Source organism: Macrobrachium rosenbergii, chromosome 59, assembly GCF_040412425.1.
Source record: "Macrobrachium rosenbergii isolate ZJJX-2024 chromosome 59, ASM4041242v1, whole genome shotgun sequence".
In the NCBI taxonomy this organism is placed as follows: Eukaryota; Metazoa; Arthropoda; class Malacostraca; order Decapoda; family Palaemonidae; genus Macrobrachium; species Macrobrachium rosenbergii.
Genome location: NC_089799.1, coordinates 25850769 through 25869658, shown reverse-complemented (window position 1 = coordinate 25869658; position 18890 = coordinate 25850769). Strand labels below are relative to the sequence as shown.

Genomic DNA, 18890 nt, shown 5'->3' with positions numbered 1-18890 from the left:
CAACCACCCTAGACTCTTTTGTACGACACTGCCCAAATCCACGCTAAACATGAATGCTGTCATGCACATGCACATTATAAGTCTTAGATGAGATGTGGACATTTAGTGATGACACAATCACGCTCACACAGGTATTTACAACACCACGAGGTATTGTACAAATGAGCCCTGTTGTGAAACTCCACCCTGTGCCCCCCACCCCAACCCCAATATGAATACATTCTGGAGACAGTGCATGTGTAGGACAAGACTTACCACTTTGTGCTTACAGAGCAGTTCCAGCAGCAACTGGGTCAACCATGCCTATGGTGGATGTCTTTGATTGTATGTTAGTTTTATAAGTTAGTCATTATTTTATTTTCTGCATTGATGAAGTGTATGGGTATTGCAGAATGTATAAAAAGAAAGCACATGTTTAATTTTATAAGATGTTTTTATAGCATAGCATTACTTATGTTTAAAGAGTATGTTATTGTTGTGACGTCATAGGAAGTGACGTCACAGGACGAAAATGGCGGGAGGGAGAAAAATGTAAACAAACCAGAAGCGGGAGTGTTGAAAGCATGGTGGAAAGAGGTAGAGAGAGCTCTCTGAAGGTTAGGTCGATAATGGTTGGGTTGTAAGTCTGTTTGTGGTTTTTGTTGTCGAAAGCTGGATTGCATAGAGTAAAAAGAACAACGTGAACAGGTGAGTGGATCACATAATTGAATGATTTAAGGATAGGTTAGGCTAGAAAAATTTTCAAGTGGTAGCAGAGCGTGGTTCGTTAAAAATGGACGGATCTGATGGTAAACTTTGGGAGATGAAATGGAGGAGAGACTGTCCGAGATTTAGCGGGGCACAGGGCGATTATAAAGGATGGAGAGGACAAGTCAAGATTGGCTTGTGGTGTGTGGAGAAGAAGTGAAATATCCGGGGATAGCGATAAGGATGAGCTTAAAGGAAAGCTTTAGAAGTAACAGAAGGAATAGATAGAGATGAACTTAAGGATAGCGAGGGTTCAAAGATAATCCTGTCCAAACTAGATGAAGTGTATCTAAAAGATACGTTAATGGAAAATTACAGTAAAATGAAAAACTATTTTAAAATAGAAAGAGAATCTAGTGAAAAGATGAGAGATTTTATAATTAGGTATGAAAAGGCAGAGTCAGAGTGTAGTAGGGCACTAGGGAAAAGCATGCTTGAAGGGGAAGCAAAAGGTTTTCATGTACTAGAACAATCGAATCTCACAGAAGATCAAAACAAATGGTATTAGCAGCTTGTGGTCGAGAAAAGTTGGAATATAAAACAGTGTCACAAATAATGAAAAGAATATTTGAGGGATTAGGGAATAGAGAGGAGGGGAATGGTTAGGATCAGAAGGTTGTGAGAATTTTGGGAAAGGGTGGAAAAGCCAAAGATATCGGGAAAGGTGAATCGAGGTAGAGGTGGAAGAAATCCTTTAAATAGAGAAGGGAAAGTAACACTGTGTGCTATATGCAAATCGGAATGGCATTGGGCCAGAGATTGTCCTCAGAATTTTCAGAATAAGAAGAAATCAGAAACTGGACAAGAAGAAAAAGTTTATATAGGAAAAGTTAGCAAAATAGAAGAAGAATCTTGGGAAGAGGTTGATGCAATTTTAGACACAGGATGTAAGTCAACAGTTTGTGGGGAATTGTGACTAGCACGCATTGTTGTGGGTTTGAATCAGGAAGAATTGAGGAGAATGAATGATACTAAGAAAGAGTCTAATAAAGTATTTAATTTTGGTGAGTCATCATACAAGTCGAAAGGAGTAATGGAAATACCGGTGATATTGAAAACAAAAGTTTTATTTGAAGACAGAAATTTTGCAGGGTGATGTACCATGGTTAATAGGTAAGAAAACCATGAGTAAAATGGGGATGACCATAAATTTAAAAAGAGAATTGTGTTAAAGTAGAAGTATTAGGGGAAATGAAGGTAAAGTTACGAGAAGACAGACAGGGCCATTTAAGAATACCAATTTTGAGGAGGAAGGTAGAAGAAGAATTATTATTGGAGGGTGGAAGGAAAGAGCCTAAGGGAAATTAAAGGTACAATGATGAAGTTACATCTACAATTTGGCCATGGAAGTGGAGATAAAATATGGAAGCTAACAGAAGAAGCACAGTGGAGTGACGGTTTGGGAGAGAAGGAAAAAGAGGAAATAAAAAGTTACTAACTGACTTAATCGCAAGTTGTGAAGTATGTAAAAGATATAAAAGAAATCCAGCTAAACCAGTAGTGGGATTTTCTTGGAGTAAGACATTCAATGAAGTTGTAGCAATGGATGTGGGAGAGATAGAAGAGAGAAAGTTCTTGGTAATGGTAGATATGGCAACAAGGTATTGTCAGGCTTTTTGGATAAAAGACAAGAAACCAGAAACTATTATAAAGACTCTTTTTGATGGGTGGTTTGCGATATTTGGGGCACCTTCTAAAATATTATCAGACAACGGGGAGAATTTCAAAATGAAAAGTAAGGAGGATGGCAGAAAGATGGAATATTAAAGTATTAGCCACAGCATCAGAATCTCCATGGAGCAATGGATTGTGTGAAAAGACAGTAGGCATAATCAAAGAAAGCTTAAGAAAGATGAAAGATGATGAGGAAGTGGATTGGTCCATAGCATTAAGATGGGTAGTGAGTGCCAGGAACTGCTTAATAAATAATGGTGGTTTCTCCCCAACCAATTAGTATTTGGGAAAAATCCTTCCTTGCCTAATTTAATGGGAGAAGAAAGTTCAAGTCCTGCAAGCAGAGAGAAAGGTATGGAAGAAAGCATAGTAAGGGATACACTGAATGCAATGCATAAGGCCAGAGAAGTGTTTATCAAAAATGAGTCTTGTAATAAAATAAGAATTGCTCTAAACAAAAATGTCAGAGAACATAAATTTGAAGAAGCAGTAGTGGGAGACGAGGTATTCTATAAGAGAGAAAATGAAAATGAATGGAGAGGACCTGCTCAGGTAGTGGGAGTATCAGGTAAAACAGTAGTGGTTAAACATGGGATTCTCTAAGAGAAGTAGCGAGAATACATGTTACTAGGATTCAAAGACTATCACCAGAAAAGGAGAAGATACTTAAAGTAGACAAAACACACACTGTGAAAGATGAATCCCTTGCATCAAAGGAAGGGAATATAGATGAGCAGGAAGGAAAGATGATAATTGGCTGGAGAAGGAATGCTGATGTAGAAGAGACTATAGAAAGAGATTTGGCAGAGGAAACACTGGAAGATGAAGGGGAAAGTGAGGTAACAGAAGAAAGTGAGTTAATAGAAGAGATACCCAAATTCAGAAAGGGAAATAGAGTTAGAGCTATAAACAAAAATACAGGACAAGTAGAAGAGTGGACGATATTGAGCCTTGCAGGAAAAGATCAAGCAAATCTTGGGCTGATTCGTACAATGTAGAAGACTCACAGTCAGGTGACAAGGGATGGGTTGACTTAAGAGATTATAGTCATGTAGAAAAAATTGAAGATGAAGAAGAGGTTTTGCTAGATTCGAAAATAGAAATGTAATTGAAGCTAAAGAAAAGAACTACAAAGTTGGAGAGAAAACAAGGTATATGAGGAGGTAAATGACATTGGACAAAAGCTATATCTACAAGATGGATAGTAACTGAAAAGGTAAAAGGTGGGGGAAAGGATATGTAAAGCAAGATTGGTAGCTAGAGGTTTTGAAGAAGAAATGGCTGAATGGGAAAAGATGCTCCTACATGCAATGCCGAAATTTTAAAATTTTGTTTGACAGTAATAAAACTGAAAGATTGGAATTGTTATACGTTAGATGTAAAAACTGCATATCTACAGGGTGATGAAATACAACGAGAGGTATATTTAAAACCACCTAGTGAAGATGGTTGGAGTGGATTATGGAAATTGAAGAAAACTGTTTATGGGCTCAAGGATGCAGCAAAGGCATGGTATTGTAAGGTGGTAAAACTGGTGGAGGAGCTTAAAGGCGAGAGGAGTAGATTAGAACCTAATATATTCTTTTGGAAAAAAGACAATAAATTGAATGGTATTTTATGTACACATGTAGATGATTTTTGCTATGGAGGAACTGAAGGATTTTTAAAGGAAACAATTGGGAAATTGAAAGGGAAATTACAAGTAGGAGAACAAGAAAGTAAAAGTTTTAAGTATATAGGAGTAATAGTAGAGCATAAGGAAAATGGAATTTGTCTTAATCAGTGGCAGTATATAAATTCTATAAGAGAACCAGAAGCCAGAAGATTTACAGGTAATAGAGTATTAGGACAAAAAGGAGTTAACAGAATATAGATCAGTGGTAGGACAGTTGAATTGGGTATCGCCACATACTGTGCCAGAAATATCATATGATGTTAGTGAATTAAGTAAAGCTTTTTTAAAGAAGGAACGACTCAAGATATGAGAAAGCTGATTAAGATAGTGAGAAAAACTAAGTGCATAATGGGAGAAGTGATAATAAGTGAGTTAGAAGAAGAAAAGATTTATTGGGAAGCCTATGCAGATGCTTCATTCGGGAATATTGAAGATGGTCATACTCAATTAGGTTATGTGATATCATTGACAGATGGTAAAAGGAGAAGCCCTATATGGTGGAAACCAGAAAATCTAGAAGAGTAGCAAAGTCCACCATTGAAGCAGAAGCTCTGAGTGTTGGGGAGGCCATAGAAGGATTGATATATTTCAAACATTTGTGGGAAGAGATAGTAGGAGGAGAAAATTAGAAGCACTGGTGAAAACTGATAGCAAAACCCTAATGACTGCAATAAAATCAAGTACCGGAGTAAGTAGTAAGAGATTAAAAATTGATATTGCAGCAATAAGAGAAACAATAGAATCTGGAGAAATAAGTGAGGTGAGATGGATAAAGGAAAGCATCAGATAGCTGATGTATTGACCAAAGCTGGAGTTTCTGGGGAAAGCATTAGGAATTATGTAGAGGGTAAAGAATTGGAGAATAATGGAGATTAGAAGGGATTAGGATAAGAAAAGGCTGGAGGGAGGAGAAGGAGATAAGTGTGATTGTATGTTAGTTTTATAAGTTAGTCATTATTTTATTTTCTGCATTGATGAAGTGTATGGGTATTGCAGAATGTATAAAAGAAAGCACATGTTTAATTTTTATAAGATGTTTTTATAGCATAGCATTACTTATGTTTAAAGAGTATGTTATTGTTGTGACGTCATAGGAAGTGACGTCACAGGACAAAAAATGGCGGGAGGAGAGAAAATGTAAACAAACCAGAAGCGGGAGTGTTGAAAGCATGGTGGAAAGAGGTAGAGAGAGCTCTCTGAAGGTTAGGTCGATAATGGTTGGGTTGTAAGTCTGTTTGTGGTTTTGTTGTGAAAGCTGGATTGCATAGAGTAAAAGAACAACGTGAACAGGTGAGTGGATCACATAATTGAATGATTTAAGGATAGGTTAGGCTAGAAAAATTTTCAGTCTTATCTGGAATTAAGCGAACACTGATATCAACCTTCAGAGAAGGAAAACATTTACTGTATATGAGTCCGGTTAGGCTTACTGTGTGAAGCCTTGGAGATGATGAGAGAGAGAGAGAGAGAGAGAGAGAGAGAGAGAGAGAGAGAGAGAGAGAGAGAGAGAGAGAGAGAGAGAGAGAGAGGTACATGCATTTCTTCATCTTACTCCTTATCAGCAGAAGAAATGCACTTGCTTTTCTTCATCTTACTCCTCACAAGCAGAGGACAAGGTCGCTACAGGCAGACAAAGATCTCCCACGTAACAAAATGGCAACAAAAGGGTAAATAGATCTGATTTCTTAAGAAATAACAGCAGCAGCAAATCCAAAAAGGCAGAAACGGGGGGTCCCTCTGGGAATACCCAGGCCAGACCACATCTCCTTTGGGTACTAAAGGGCATCCACCAAACCTGGAGCAACTGGCAATGCTGGAGTAGGTGATAAACCATGCGCATATGCTGAGGTCTCCCCTGGGGAGACCTCTGCACGCATGCCTGTGCCGTAACTGTTGGAATGGGCAAGCTCGGTCACCATTTTCACAAATATAACCCCTTCACACTGAACTAGAGGGGAACAAGCAGGATTGGTGAGGTAGTCCGGCAGGAAGGTGACAAAGTGATTTGGTGGTGTCAGAGGTGGAGTATTCCTCCCTTCGGAGACACCAACAAAGCTTTTTGCCTCTAATACAGTAAGCTTCTTTCTTGCAGGGAGAGTCAAGAGCTGAAGATACTACCACTACAGCAAGAATAAAATTGGTGAGGATCAAAAGTAATGGAGGACATAAAAGCAGCCACACGTTCGAATCTTCCAGATCATCATTGCTCAACCATGCTCTTGTTAGCAACTTCTATATTACACAGTTAAAGCACTTTCACAATCACCAACATATAATACAATAGCTTTAACAAGGCGGTCAAGAGACCAGCGCAGCAAGGCATCCACTCTTGGTAACAGCAGAAGAAAGTGCTGGGTTCTGACAGGTGACTGGGGGACTGTTCTCCCCACCACCACCATCACCAAACTTGAATGACTATTTCCAGCTTACATTGAGGAATGTAGTACTCCTAAGTAAAAGGTAATGGCTTGTATTTCCTCAAGAACAATGCAACATTACTGAAGAAATATTTTAGTATTAGCCTTAACAAAAGCACAAGACTTCATGGCTTATCCTATTTAATAAACTGTATTAGCACACAATTACATTCCATAAAAACCTTCAGTTAAAAAAAAAAACTAGTAAATGAAGATGGCTTCTAAGGAAATCATATCATTACATAAATTACTGATGAACATGCAAATTACCTAACATAAAATATGTTATAGTACCTTTTCAAAAGCTTTTGTTAAACCTCCAAGATAAAGTTTTTTCTTCTCTTCTCTTTCTTTTTGTTTCTCTGCTGCTTGCTCTGCAGTAGTCTTAATTTTCAGTCTGCCATGCTGAAAAATAATTACAGAAATCAGTTAAAGTGACAGGAGTTTACACAGGATTATAGAGTCCTCTAAAGATACCAACACACCAAAAATATATTTTTATAATAAAATAAAGTCTTATATATACTTACCAAGTAATTACATTGCTGTAGTTTCAACTCGCGTGGCAGCTTAAATTTTGAAATTCACGGTAGCGCTTCTTTTGTTTTGTGTAGGTGACTAGCCCCACCCACTTCCAGAGAAAAAAAGGAACAACTCAGCAAATAGATTCAATTTGTTTGTGCCCTTATGTCCATGCAGAGGGGAGGAGGAGGGTTCCAATTCATGTAATAATTTGGTAAGTATACTGTATATAAAAATGATATTTTAATGATAAAATAAAGTTTGTTCATACTTACCTGGCAGATATATATATAGCTGTATTCTCGAAGGTCCGACAGAATTTCAAATTTGCGGCACACGCAGTGGCCGGTCAGGTGGTTAGTACCCATTCCGCCGCTGGGAGGCGGTATCAGGAACCATTCCCATTTTCTATTCAGATTTTCTAACGCCACTGTCTCCTGAGGGGAGGAGGGAGGGCAATATAAATATATATATCTGCCAGGTAAGTATGAACAAACTTTATTTTATCATTAAAATATCCTTTTGTTCATGAGACTTACCTGCCAGATATATATAGCTGAATACCACCTTTGGAGGGGGTAGAGACAGCCAAGAAATAGGAAAAAAACCAATTATTGGTAAAATTATTTTGGTTCCTTATCTGATAGCGTAGCTGACTGAGTGGTTACTGTCACTCTAGTCTGCTTCTGCTTTACTAGAGACCCCAGCGAGGTAGTGACCTATATAGCTGGCGACTTCTAGATGATCTGTCAACGGGGCGTGACCACAATGTGACTAGATCATAGCCCATACAAAGAGGACAAAAGAGCATTACTAACCACCTAACCAACACCTAAAGCGTTAGTTTGCAAAGGATTGGGAAGACTGCCTCCAGTAGTCGACCCAACAACCACAAAAACACAATTAAAAAGGGATAGGATCAGAGTTACCCCTTGTCCCCAAGGTTGCTGAAGCAGCAATGTATGGTCCCAATGAAAAGCAATTTCGTATGCTACCTAAACATCTTGCCAAGAGTGTGAGGCAAACACCGAATTGACTTTCGCCAAAATGTGGCACTAAAAATGTCACTGAGTACCATATTTTCTTGAACGCCATGGAGGTAGCAACTGCCCTCACCTCGTGGAGTTAACTCTCAACAACTTGAAGTTGGAGTCGTCACAACTAGAGTGTGCGTCCTAATGACGTCCCTAATGAAGAATGCCAGTGCATTTCTTGACATAGGTTTAACTGGTTGCCTCACAGAACACCATAAAACATCCAATGGACCACGAGTGTCCTGTGTTCTTTTAAGGTAGTACTTGAGAGCTCTAACTGGACATAGAACTCCTCAGGTTCCTGTCCAATAAGGTCTGCTAAACCTTTAATTTCAAAGTGTCTAGGCCAAGGGTTAGAAGACCTATCATTCTTAGCCAAGAACTTAGGGCTTAAAGAATAGACAGCATTGTGTTCCTTGAAGCCCACATGACGGACCTCGAACTTCTCTCACTCTCTTCACAGAACTATGAGGAATGCCGCTTTTTGAGTAACATCCTTAAGAGATGCAGAGTGAGAGGCTCAAAAGGACTAAACATCAAAAACATGATATTTTAATGATAAAATAAAGTTTGTTCATACTTACCTGGCAGATATATATATAGCTGTATTCTCGAAGGTCCGACAGAATTTCAAATTTTGCTGTGCACACGCAGTGGCCGGTCAGGTGGTTAGTACCCATTCCCGCCGCTGGGAGGCGGGTATCAGGAACCATTCCCATTTTCTATTCAGATTTTCTAACGCCACTGTCTCCTGAGGGGAGGAGGGAGGGCAATATAAATATATATATCTGCCAGGTAAGTATGAACAAACTTTATTTTATCATTAAAATATCATTTTGTTCATGAGACTTACCTGCCAGATATATATATAGCTGAATACCACCTTTGGGGGGTAGAGACAGCCAAGAAATAGGAAAAACCAATTATTGGTAAAATTATTTTGGTTCCTTATCTGATAGCGTAGCTGACTGAGTGGTTACTGTCACTCTAGTCTGCTTCTGCTTTACTAGAGACCCCAGCGAGGTAGTGACCTATATAGCTGGCGACTTCTAGATGATCTGTCAACGGGGCGTGACCACAATGTGACTAGATCATAGCCCATACAAAAGAGGACAAAAGAGCATTACTAACCACCTAACCAACACCTAAAGCGTTAGTTTGCAAAGGATTGGGAAGACTGCCTCCAGTAGTCGACACCCAACAACCACAAAAACACAATTAAAAAGGGGATAGGATCAGAGTTACCCTTGTCCCCAAGGTTGCTGAAGCAGCAATGTATGGTCCCAGCTAAAAGCAATTTCAGATGCTACCTAAACATCTTGCCAAGAGTGTGAGGCAAACACCGAATTGACTTCGCCAAAATGTGGCACTAAAAATGTCACTGAGTACCATATTTTTTGAACGCCATGGAGGTAGCAACTGCCCTCACCTCGTGAGCGTTTAACTCTCAACAACTTGAAGTTGGAGTCGTCACAACTAGAGTGTGCGTCCTTAATGACGTCCCTAATGAAGAATGCCAGTGCATTCTTCGACATAGGTTTAACTGGTTGCCTCACAGAACACCATAAAACATCCAATGGACCACGAGTGTCCTGTGTTCTTTTAAGGTAGTACTTGAGAGCTCTAACTGGACATAGAACTCCCTCAGGTTCCTGTCCAATAAGGTCTGCTAAACCTTTAATTTCAAAGTGTCTCAGGCCAAGGGTTAGAAGACCTATCATTCTTAGCCAAGAACTTGGGGCTTAAAGAATAGACAGCATTGTGTTCCTTGAAGCCCACAAAGCGAATATCGAACTTCTCTCACTCTTGAAGACCATGAGGAATGCCGTTTCGAGTAACATCCTTAAGAGATGCAGAGTGGAGAGGCTCAAAGGACTAAACATCAAAAACATGATATTTTAATGATAAAATAAAGTTTGTTCATACTTACCTGGCAGATATATATATAGCTGTATTCTCCAAGGTCCGACAGAATTTCAAATTTCAGGCATTACACGCAGTGGCCGGTCAGGTGGTTAGTACCCATTCCCGCCGCTGGGAGGCGGGTATCAGGAACCATTCCCATTTTCTATTCAGATTTTCTAACGCCACTGTCTCCTGAGGGGAGGAGGGAGGGCAAGGGAATATATATATCTGCCAGGTAAGTATGAACAAACTTTATTTTATCATTAAAATATCCATTTTGTTCATGAGACTTACCTGCCAGATATATATATAGCTGAATACCACCTTTGGAGGGTAGAGACAGCCAAGAAATGGGGAAAAACCAATTATTGGTAAAATTATTTTGGTTCCTTATCTGATAGCGTAGCTGACTGAGTGGTTACTGTCACTCTAGTCTGCTTCTGCTTTACTAGAGACCCCAGCGAGGTAGTGACCTATATAGCTGGCGACTTCTAGATGATCTGTCAACGGGCGTGACCACAATGTGACTAGATCATAGCCCATACAAAGAGGACAAAAGAGCATTACTAACCACCTAACCAACACCTAAAGCGTTAGTTTGCAAAGGATTGGGAAGACTGCCTCCAGTAGTCGACCCAACAACTACAAAAACACAATTAAAAAGGGATAGGATCAGAGTTACCCCTTGTCCCCAAGGTTGCTGAAGCAGCAATGTATGGTCCCAGCGAAAAGCAATTTCTTGTATGCTACCTAAACATCTTGCCAGAGTGTGAGGCAAACACCGAATTGACTTCGCCAAAATGTGGCACTAAAAATGTCACTGAGTACCATATTTTCTTGAACGCCATGGAGGTAGCAACTGCCCTCACCTGAGAACGTTAACTCTCAACAACTTGAAGTTGGAGTCGTCACAACTAGAGTGTGCGTCCTTAATGACGTCCCTAATGAAGAATGCCAGTGCATTCTTCGACATAGGTTTAACTGGTTGCCTCACAGAACACCATAAAACATCCAATGGACCACGAGTGTCCTGTGTTCTTTTAAGGTAGTACTTGAGAGCTCTAACTGGACATAGAACTCCCTCAGGTTCCTGTCCAATAAGGTCTGCTAAACCTTTAATTTCAAAGTGTCTAGGCCAAGGGTTAGAAGACCTATCATTCTTAGCCAAGAACTTAGGGCTTAAAGAATAGACAGCATTGTGTTCCTTGAAGCCCACATGACGGAACCTCGAACTTCTCTCACTCTCTTCGCATGAGGAATGCCGTTTGAGTAACATCCTTAAGAGATGCAGAGTGAGAGGCTCAAGGACTAAACATCAAAAACTTGAGCATTACGTCCAAGTTCCAAGCAGGGGAAATCAGCTGAGGAACCTTGGACGTCTTGAAAGACTCGTAAGATCGTGGAGGTCCTTATTGTCAGACAAAGCTAATCCTCTGTGTCTGAATACAATCGAAAGCATGCTCCGATAACACTTGATAGTCGGAACTGCTATATCGAGTTTTTTCTCTTAAGTAAAGGAGAAAAAATCCGCAACCTGGCTCACAGTGATAGAGGAAGAGGAAAAGCCCTTCTTTCTACACCAACCTTTGAAGGTTGCTCACTTCGCCTAGATATATCCTTTAGATGAAGAACTTCTGGCTCTAGCGATGGCCCGTGCCACCTGGCCAGAAAAACCCCTTCGCTCTGACCAAGTTTTCGATAGTCTGAAAGCAGTCAGGTTCAGAGCGGGGAGATTCAAAGATATCTCGTGAAGTGGGTTTGTATGAGCAGGTCTGCTCTCATAGGAAGGGTCCTCGGAACGTCTACCAACCAGAAGAGAAACTCCGAGAACCAGTGGTTCGAAGGCCAAAACATGGGGATGAGAGTCATCCTCGTCCCTTGTGAGGCCGCGAACTTGCGTATGACTTCTCCCAGAATTTAGAACGGGGAAAAAAGGCGTAAACATCTATTCCCGTTCAATCCCAGGGAAGAGCAACTATATAACTGCCCCAGGGTCGAGTACAGATGAGCTTTACAGAGGGAGCCTCGCTGTTCTTGAGGTCGTGAAAATATCCACAAGATGGCGACCCCAAAATTTCCAAAAATCTTGGCAAACCTCCTGATGAAGGGTCCATTCCTTCGGCAGGAGTTGATGGCGCCAACAGAGCAGGTCTGTTCGAACATTTTCGACCTCTGCCACAAAACTTGTGAGAATCGAAATGTTGCGAGCATGAGGCTCAAAGAATAATCTCTCTTGCAAGGCTGAACAGGGAACAAGTATTGTCCGAGTTTGCTAGAACTACACGATTGCAAACTTGGACCTCGAAGAATTGGCGAGCTAAAAGATAGCCGCCAAATCTTTGAAGTTGATGTGCCAGGACACCTGTTCCTCTCTCCAGGTTCCTAACACTTTCTCTCCCTCTAGTGTTGCCCCCAACCTGTTGACGACCCGTCGGAAAAACAACACTAGGTTGGGGTTCAGAAGCTTGAGGGAGATCCTTTCTGCAATTCCGTTGGATCGAGCCACCACCACAGATCCTCTTTATATAAGGAAGAATTCTCAATTCCTCTTTCAAGTCTTCCTTGCTTTGTCAGTTCTCCAACAAAAAGAACTGAAGAGGCCTGAGATGCAGACTCCCCAGAAAACAAACTTCTCCAGCGAGGAAATGGTCCCCAGCAGACTCATTCCTTCCTTCACCTAGCATGTTTCCTTTTCCAAGAAGGCCGAAACTTTTCATTACATAGAAGTTGCCGTTCTTGCGACGGAGACGCTATAAAAGCCGCTGAATAGATCTGAATTCCCAGACACAATGGACAGTGAGGGGATCAGCTTGCGACTTCTCCACAGACCAGAAGTCCCAGGGACTTCACGAGTTGCAGAGTCAACTGAAGGTCCTCCAGATACCTTAACCTTTCGCACTGCTCAATCAACCAGTCGTCCAAGTAGAGTGAGATCCTGACGTGCGACAGATGCAACTGCATCGCAACGTTTTTCATGAGACGGTAAACACCCTCGGAGCAAAATGTGACGCCAACAGCATCTGGTGTTCCAGGCGGTCAACCATCCAAGTACTGACCAGACCTTCAACGTTTTTAACTTCGCTGATCGGTTAGAAGCGGTGTTTTTTCAACGTGGTATGGGTTGTGCAGAGTCCAAAGCAGAGAGCCCTGAACTGGTACGTCTAGTCCCCAAGACAACCTGAGATACTTCACCGAACGTGGATGAATTGGGGCGTGAAGATAAGTATCTTGGAGATCCAAAGATACCATCCAATCCCCGGGATGAAGGGCTCCTAGTATTGACTGCGAGGTCTCCATCTTGAACTTTTCCTTCGGACCAAGTTGTTCGACCTGTTGACGTCCAAGACGGGTCTCCAGCCTACTGAAAGTTTTGGGACTAGAAACAATCTGTAGTAAAATCCCGGGAACACCGAGTCCAATATCTGTTCCACTGCTCTCCGCTCGAACATCTGTTGAGCAGGTCAAACAATTTTCTGTTTGACAGGAAGGCAGTTGGGAAACAAAAACAAAAGAGGAGACAGGAAGGGAATCAAGTAACCCTCTCTCTAACAGTAGGAGGGACCAAACGTCTGCCCTCACTCTTTCCAGGCTTGTGCAAAAATGAAGCCTGGTTGCAAAGGGAGTCTGGAGATGAAGGGAGTCACTTGCTACCTCTCTTGGAAGTGACATTCCTTCGGAAAAAAACTCTCTCGTGGTGCGGGTCTCGTGTTGCTTCCATGGGAAGCCCCTTTGTTATGCAAACATTTAGCTTTCGTTTACTTTTTGTATCTGAGATCGGTGCAAGCGTTATGAAGGAGATGCAGTTTGAATGTCGATAACTTTAGTTTTGAGAAAAAGGATATTTTTGCTTCTCTGTGTATTTATTTGCTTATCGTTACACAGTTTGATGTTTTTATGACATAATGAAAAGCCAAAAAAAAATAGACCTGCAAAGTAATATAACTTCGCTAAATGAAGCTAAATGAAGCGAGTGTCAAAAACACGGCTGAGGTTGGCCAGCCATGACGTTTACTTAGTCAAGCTCTGAGCTGCTACTGACTGACTGCCACTGACTGCCCCAGAAGCATTCCTGTCTTTCGCTGATGCATACTATGTCCACAGGGTTGCTATAGATCGCATTAGATATTATTTCATAGCTAAAAGAAATTACCACCGATATACTGACAATATCATTACATTATATGAAAAAAATGTAATCTGACTATGATAGGTTACTGTTTTGTTAATAACTTCTAACTGTGGCGAACTTTTTAAATAAAACTTTCTGAGAAGATAGTCAGGATATGTATGATGCCATATATAAAATATCCCAGAAAATTTTATTTCCGATTTTTCAGTCAAACTTCCTCCTTAAGACAAAGACAACTGCGAGGTGGAGAGAGGAGCGACGGTTGAAAAGTCTCAGAAACAGATCCTTAAGAAAAAGCCAGAGTCTGATAATCAGAGGAAGAAGAAGACGAAAAGTTTCTCTTCATACAAAGGCTGTGACGAAAGAGGATGTTCTTCCGCAGCTGGTGGGTCTTGAGTGAGTGGTGAAAGTAGTTCCGATGAAGGCCGATCGTGGCGGGAACTCCATGCATCGAAGAAGTCGATCAACTAGATTTAAATATGATAGTAAACATAAAAATTTGGAACGCTTACGAAAAGCGTGTCATCCTTGCGCTAAAAGAGCCATGCTAATCTTCTCTGTATCGTTCCAATTTAGTATATGTACTTTGAAGCAAGTACTGGCTAAATTAAGAAGGACATCAAATGTTGAAGCGGGTAGTTGTCGACATGATGAACAACTCAGCGGTGTCAACACAAGACTTGAAGCTATATCATTTGCTGAAAGCGGAGCGTCATGGCTTGACGTGCAAGAAAGGCTCCGGGCAAAGTACTAGAAGAGAGTCACAGCGTGGCGCTTCGAAGTTTCCTAAGGCTGGAGGCGGCGTCACAGGTGAGTGGCGCGTGAAGCGTGAGAAGCGCCTTCGAAGAGCAAGACGCGCGCTCCTGGCGCGAGACAAGAGAAAAGGCCAACACCTCAACTCGGGAAGACGAACAGGAAGCCACTAAACACTCTCTAGAAGACAGACGCTCTGTATCGTTCCCGAGCAAGGAGGATTCAAGGTGAAAGTCTGTACCTCTTAACAGGCAGATTCTGAATCTTGAAAGGTTCATGAGAGCATCCAGCTGTTGTTGCAAACCCAACAAAAACATGCGTTAAAAGAAGCCACTCTCTCGGGAGAAGGGCTGAACCTGAGAGAAGGAAGGGGGCGAGAGACGTATGCTTCCTTCCACAGGGGAAGAAGCTCTAGCCCTTGCCTTAGCGCGACAGAAAAGTAGAGTGATCATTCGAAAAACACTTTATTCTCTTCTGCAGAGGAATATCCACGCCAACTGTTTCAAGGGAAGAGTACAAACGTCTAGAGGAAGAGGGCGGGGCGTCCTCTCCTCTATCTATCTTAAGAGGCGAGAGTCCAACCGAGCTCCAACCCCGTGGCGGGAGGACGTGTCGGAGGACGAGAAGCAATCCTTCAGGATCGTGCCTGAGCACGATCCCTGGCAGCCTGGGTAGCGTCATCAGGACCTGCCAAGGGACGCCAGATCGGTGGGAAGCCCCGTAACCCTCATGCTTTCGACATGCCCCTCCTGGTCCTGGGAGTTCGACAGAGGTCCAGGCCTAGAGGCATTATAGGGTCGATCTGACGCCCCTCCACAACACTAGGGCACTAGCACTAACACTATGCGTTTGAATTGCATTCACTTTAGTTTCAAGAGCACGCATTGACTCCACACGAGAAGCCAGGGAATTACCTTCTGCAGCAACAAACTACAGGGTTAGTAATAAATTACTACAGGGTTACTAGTAGAGAAAACCCTGACTGTCCAACTAAGGATGCACTCTAGGAGGAAGATTTCCTCAGCCTATCACGCTCCAATTTAAGCATATAGGCTTCATATTTCTTCCACTCACCCTCAGACAATCCCACACATTCATTACCGATTATCATAGAGCATTGAACACCCTTACATATCATACGCAAAGAGTGAGGAACTATCCCTTCGATAGCCTCAGAACTTACATTCACCCAAGCTACAGACTCGATAGCTAGAGGTAAGACATCTTAATTATAAGAAAAGTCAAAAGCAAAATCAAAAAGGTCCACAAAGAGCGTATGCCAAGTCACAGATCCAGTCCAGGAATACCAAAAACAACCAAAATACTTAAGTGACAACAAATTTCGAAATCCAAAAGGCGGAGGAACTGACAACAGGTGTTGACAGTCCCAGCGACAGAGAAAATCTGAATAGAAAATGGGAATGGTTATCTGATACCCGCCTCCCAGGGCGGGAATGGGTACTAACCACCTGTTCCTTGAAGCCCACATGTGCCTCGAAATTTGAAATTCTGTGGACCTTCGGAGAATACATCCTTAAGAGATATATCTGGAGAGGTAAGTCAAAGGACTAAACATCAAAAACTTGAGCATTACGCCCAAGTTCCAAGCAGGGGAAATCAGCTGAGGAACCTTGGATGTCTTGAAAGAGCTCGTAAGATCGTGGAGGTCCTTATTGTCAGACAAAGCTAATCCTCTGTGTCTGAATACAATCGAAAGCATGCCCGATAACACTTGATAGTCGGAACTGCTATATCGAGTTTTTTCTTAAGTAAAGGAGAAAATCCGCAACCTGGCTCACAGTGATAGAGGAAGAGGAAAAGCCCTTCTTTCTACACCAACCTTTGAAGGTTGCTCACTTCGCTAGATATATCCTTTAGATGAAGAACTTCTGGCTCTAGCGATGGCCCGTGCCACCTGGCCAGAAAAACCCTTCGCTCTGACCAAGTTTCGATAGTCTGAAAGCAGTCAGGTTCAGAGCGGGGAGATTCAAAGATATCTCGTGAAGTGGGTTTGTATGAGCAGGTCTGCTCTCATAGGAAGGGTCCTCGAACGTCTACCAACCAGAAGAGAAACTCCGAGAACCAGTGGTTGAAGGCCAAAACATGGGGATGAGAGTCATCCTCGTCCCTTGTGAGGCCGCGAACTTGCACATGACTTCTCCCAGAATTTAGAAGGGGAAAAAGGCGTAAACATCTATTCCCGTCCAATCCCAGGGAAGAGCAACTAAAAAACTGCCCCAGGGTCGAGTACAGATGAGCTTTACAGAGGGAGCCTCGCTGTTCTTGAGGTCGTGAAAATATCCACAAGATGGCGACCCCAAAATTTCCAAAATCTTGGCAAACCTCCTGATGAAGGGTCCATTCCTTCGGCAGGAGTTGATGGCGCCAACAGAGCAGGTCTGCTCGAACATTTTCGACCTCTGCAACAAAACTTGTGAGAATCGAAATGTTGCGAGCATAGGCTCAAAGAATAATCTCTCTTGCAAGGCTGAACAGGGAACAAGTATTGTCCGAGTTTGCTAGAACTACACGATTGCAAACTTGGACCTCGAAGAATCTGGCGAGCTAAAAGATAGCCGCCAAATCTTTGAAGTCGATGTGCCAGGACACCTGTTCCTCTCTCCAGGTTCCTAACACTTTCTCTCCTCTAGTGTTGCCCCCAACCTGTTGACGACCCGTCGGAAAAAAAACACTAGGTTGGGGTTCAGAAGCTTGAGGGAGATCCCTTTCTGCAATTCCGTTGGATCGAGCCACCACCACAGATCCTCTTTATATAAGGAAGAATTCTCAATTCCTCTTTCAAGTCTTCCTTGCTTTGTCAGTTCTCCAACAAAAAGAACTGAAGAGGCCTGAGATGCAGACTCCCAGAAAACAAACTTCTCCAGCGAGGAAATGGTCCCCAGCAGACTCATTCCTTCCTTCACCTAGCATGTTTCCTTTTCCAAGAAGGCGAAATTTTTGGAGTACATAGAAGTTGCCGTTCTTGCGACGGAGACGCTATAAAAGCCGCTGAATAGATCTGAATTCCCAGACACAATGGACAGTGAGGGGATCAGCTGCGACTTCTCCACAGACCAGAAGTCCCAGGGACTTCACGAGTTGCAGAGTCAACTGAAGGTCCTCCAGATACCTTTCTTCGACGACGCTCGAATCAACCAGTCGTCCAATTTCAGAGTGAGATCCTGACGTGCGACAGATGCAACTGCATCGCAACGTTTTTTCATGAGACGTGTAAACACCCTCGAGCAAAATGTGACGCCAACAGCATCTGGTGTTCCCAGGCGGTCAACCATCCAAGTACTGACCAGACCCAACGTTGCTTAACTTCGCTGATCGGACGAGAAGCGGTGTTTTCAACGTGGTAAAATGTTGTGCAGAGTCCAAAGCAGAGAGCCCTGAACTGGTACGTCTAGTCCCCAAGACAACCTGAGATACTTCACCGAACGTGGATGAATTGGGGCGTGAAGATAAGTATCTTGGAGATCCAAAGATACCATCCAATCCCCGGGATGAAGGGCTCCTAGTATTGACTGCGAGGTCTCCATCTTGAACTTTTCCTTCCGGACCAAGTTGTTCGACCTGTTGACGTCCAAGACGGGTCTCCAGCCTACTGAAAGTTTTGGGACTAGAAACAATCTGTAGTAAAATCCCGGGAACACCGAGTCAATATCTGTTCCACTGCTCTCCGCTTCGAACATCTGTTCGAGCAGGTCAAACAATTTTCTGTTTGACAGGAAGGCAGTTGGGAAACAAAAAAACAAAAAGAGGAGACAGGAAGGGAATCAAGTAACCTCTCTCTAACAGTAGGAGGGACCAAACGTCTGCCCCTCACTCTTTCCAGGCTTGTGCAAAATGAAGCCTGGTTGCAAAGGGAGTCTGGAGATGAAGGGAGTCACTTGCTACCTCTCTTGAAGTGACATTATAGGGAAAAAACTCTTTCTCGTGGTGCGGGTCTCGTGTTGCTTCCCATGGAAGCCCCTTTGTTATGCAAACATTTAGCTTTCGTTTACTTTTTGTATCTGAGATCGGTGCAA

The 18890-nt window shown here is 42.4% G+C and overlaps 1 protein-coding gene, 1 non-coding gene and 1 pseudogene across 2 annotated transcripts in view; all 3 read right to left on the bottom strand.

Moving 5' to 3' along the window:
- Nucleotides 1–18890, bottom strand: part of RabGGTa (Rab geranylgeranyltransferase subunit alpha) — a 98379-nt gene that overhangs the window by 63863 nt on the left and 15626 nt on the right. Inside the window, exon 2 of the mRNA XM_067102275.1 lies at nt 6808–6918. Coding sequence (XP_066958376.1) covers nt 6808–6918 — 111 coding nt within the window. The remainder of the gene's footprint in view (nt 1–6807; nt 6919–18890) is intronic.
- On the bottom strand, nt 14597–14702 carry LOC136837790 (U6 spliceosomal RNA). The gene has a single exon (XR_010852775.1). It is a non-coding gene; the product is annotated as a U6 spliceosomal RNA (small nuclear RNA).
- LOC136837794 (5S ribosomal RNA) lies at nt 18113–18230 on the bottom strand (annotated as a pseudogene).